General features: G+C 42.1%; 1 protein-coding gene across 1 annotated transcript; it reads left to right on the top strand.

The window, feature by feature from the left end:
* Positions 1–484: 484 nt before the first annotated feature.
* LOC115949362 (dolichyl-diphosphooligosaccharide--protein glycosyltransferase subunit 2-like) lies at positions 485–2,523 on the top strand (the record flags this gene model as incomplete). Its single annotated transcript, XM_031065889.1, has 5 exons — positions 485–601; positions 730–844; positions 1,172–1,366; positions 1,872–1,958; positions 2,428–2,523. Coding segments are annotated over 5 exons (610 nt in total), but the record flags the coding sequence as incomplete, so codon positions are not given.
* Between the last annotated feature and the right edge of the window lie 774 nt (positions 2,524–3,297).

The raw sequence follows: 3,297 nt of genomic DNA, 5'->3' as shown, positions 1-3,297 counted from the left end.
TGGTAATAAAGTCAATGGAAACCTCTTGGGCTTTAGGAGCCAACAGAGGCAGAACTGTTGCTGTCCAGAAACCTCTTGTCTCAAACTGCTGTCCAGAAAGCAGAAGGACACATGCACAGGCAGTGTGAGTTGTATCATACATGATGTAATCTTTAATAGCTAGCTTCTGCTAGTTCAGAAGGAAAACTAGTTGGATCTGGGCAGTTGGACTGTTTCATTCAAAACAGCTCTCTCAAGGACAGCTAACTCCAGCATGCCTGAGAAGTTGGTGTCTGCAGAGCTGGCTGCTTGTGCAGGGAGGAAGGGGATGAGTCAGTGACTGGTGCTGGAGCTTTGCCAGAAGGAAAATTGCTGTAGATCCTTTTGTGCAGGTTAGGCTCTGACTTGGCTTAGTCATAAGACCCTCTTTGGGGAAGAGGGGCTGAAGAGCTAAAGCATCTGCAGTGAACTTGACCATAATTGGTGTATGTACAGTGCTCTGAAGAATTGTCTATTGTGTTTTGTTGCAGCTGAAAGTAAAAGTTTCCACAGAAGTGGGGATTACTAATGTAGATCTTTCTACCGTGGATAAGGATCAGAGCATTGCACCAAAAACAACCAGGTAAAACAGCTTGGGGTGTGTGATCCTGGAAAGGCAACCCTGACTCTAGACTAGAGCCTTGGTTTCTCTGAGCACCAGGCCTTCTCTTGCAAAATCACCTCAGTTCTGTGTGGCTTTTTCCCTCCTAGGGTAGCTTACCCAGCCAAAGCCAAGGGCTCATTCACTGCTGACAGCCATCAGAACTTTGCTTTATCCTTCCAGCTGATAGATGTGAACAGTGGAGCTGAACTCATTCCTCACCAGGTTAGGACAATTTTTGTCATTGCTGTGTTACCAAGATGTTCCATCATGAAGCATCTGAGATGACAGTTGCTCTTGAAAAGATTTGATAGGTTTTGAGAAGCGTTATGTTTCTGACATGTACTGTGAAGATCACTGATCTCACTAGCTGGGAGATTCACTTGTTTTGTCTGTCTGTTAAATGAAACCTCTCCTGGCTCTGGTATTGTGTTATGTTTAACTCCACAGATTAAATGCACATAGCCCTGTAAAAGCACACTTCTGATTTCTTTTTTTTTTAATGTAGATTGCTGTCTGAAAAGTCCTTGAATGTTACAATCTTCCTTGCAGACTTTTGTTCGACTTCACAACCAAAAGACTGGCCAGGAGGTGGTGTTTGTTGCAGAACCAGACAGCAAGAATGTCTACAAATTTGAACTGGATACCTCTGAAAGAAAAACTGAATTTGACTCTGCCTCTGGGACCTACACTCTTTACCTGATCATTGGAGATGCCACTCTGGAAAATCCAATCCTTTGGAATGTGGTATGTGGCTGGAAGTGGGGTGATGTGATTTTGTCATTACTGACAGTCTGACAGGAGGGCATGGTGCAGGCTTGGAAGCAAAAAGCTCAAATGTTTTGTTCTTTTTAGTGAACCACAATACTTTTGGCCATTTGTGGGCTCTGAGGTTTGCTGTTCGTTGCAAGTTTTACGTAAACATCAAAGCAAGACAGGAATTAATATTAATTTCATCATGTGGTGGTGCAGAGACTTCAGAATGGGTTTGATGCAATTTCACAGCAGGCTCTCAAGGTTTAACCTCTCTGTTCTTTCTCTGCTGGAAATAAGTCCAATTCTTAATGACGGGTGATTGATATTACTGCCCCTGTTTAGTAGAGGTTGCTTTTTAAAGTATGGTGTCTTTTTCTCAATTTCCTTTAAAAATTATGTAAGTTGTAGATTGTCACATAATTAAATAGAGCACAGTAATGGAATATGTTTTATGCATTTAGATCTAAATGCATGAAGCTGCATAATTTCATTTCAGGCTGATGTTGTGATCACATTCCCAGAAGAGGATGCACCATCCACAGTCCAGTCCAAGAACCTCTTTGTTCCCAAACCTGAAATCCAGGTACAGTCAAGATTATATGTGGAGATGAGGGCTTGGTGTTATGTCTTCTCATCATCATTTATTTGTAAATAATGTAATTAAAGGAAGAGCTGCTTTTAATGGAAAGAAATTTGTTGGAGTTCTCTGATGTATGAATTAAAAACCTGTGTGTTCTAGCTATGAGAGAGCAACTGGTGTCAGTGAAAAGACTCAAACATGAAAATTTGGCCAGGTAAGCCCCACAGAAAGGTCTCTGTTTAATTCCAGCCATCTGGGCTGATGTCAAGCTAACCAGTGCTTCTGTGAGTGCAAGGAAAAGTTAGCTGTGCAAGAAATCAAACATGCAGGGACTCGAATAGACACTGTGCTAAAGAGGAATGGCTCTGACCCAGAGGAACCTCTGAGAACAGCACTAGGGCTGCAGCTTGGGAGTAGAGGAGCTGCTCTGTTGGAACACTGCTGCTCATGAGTTGGTTTTGTTTATTTGCAGCACCTCTTCAGGGAACCTGAGAAGAGGCCTCCCACAGTGGTCTCCAACACTTTCACAGCACTGGTTCTCTCCCCACTGCTTTTGCTGCTCATCTTGGTGAGTGAACTGGGTCACAGAAGCACAGCACTTCTCCCATGCAGTCAGAGTCACTTAGGAGATTGAACAGCTCAACTTCTTGCTAAAACTTTTGGTTAATCATGACAGGCACAGTCACAGCTAGCAGATGTCAGTGCACAGTACTGGTCTGGTTTGGTTTTTTGAGGTTATAGTCAAAGCAGAATGACACTGCTGCCAAGTTGAAGTAGGTGGATGAGTTTCTTCAGTGTGCTTCAGCTGGGGATGGTGAATAACAGTGGGCAGATTAAGTTAAAATAACATTAGACTTCCACAGGAAAAAGGCAGTTATTCTGCCTCACATGTAATAAATCCATCACAAAATCTGTGTTACTTAATCCTGTCAGATGGAATTCCCATTTATGGGCATTTGAGTGTCTGTAGTTGAAACATCCCCTGCTATTCACTGTATCATCAGGTCAGTGCTTTGGACTTAATGCAATAAAAATCTCACTGAGACAAGTTAAATTATTCCTTTTTTGGAAGATGAAACTGGTTCTAACAGTAATTTCCCATTAGCCAGTCTCAGTGAAAGCTGGCATTCAGGCAGTCATGTCCTCTGGTCTGTGGAGTTCACAGTATACAAGGTGATGACACTTTAATGGAAAAACTTACTGTTGCTGCTCCTCTTTTCCACCCTTAATGCTTTTATCTTTTGTAGTCAAAAACTGTAAGTGTTATTATGAGCAAACATCTTGTATCTACAGCTGTTCTTTGGATTAGTCCAAAATGAGAGCATTACCCTTTTTAAAAATT

This window comes from Geospiza fortis, unplaced genomic scaffold (assembly GCF_000277835.1).
Source record: "Geospiza fortis unplaced genomic scaffold, GeoFor_1.0 C13837728, whole genome shotgun sequence".
In the NCBI taxonomy this organism is placed as follows: Eukaryota; Metazoa; Chordata; class Aves; order Passeriformes; family Thraupidae; genus Geospiza; species Geospiza fortis.
The sequence above is the reverse complement of the archived record's forward strand: the minus strand, read 5'-3'. Positions and strand labels throughout refer to the sequence as shown.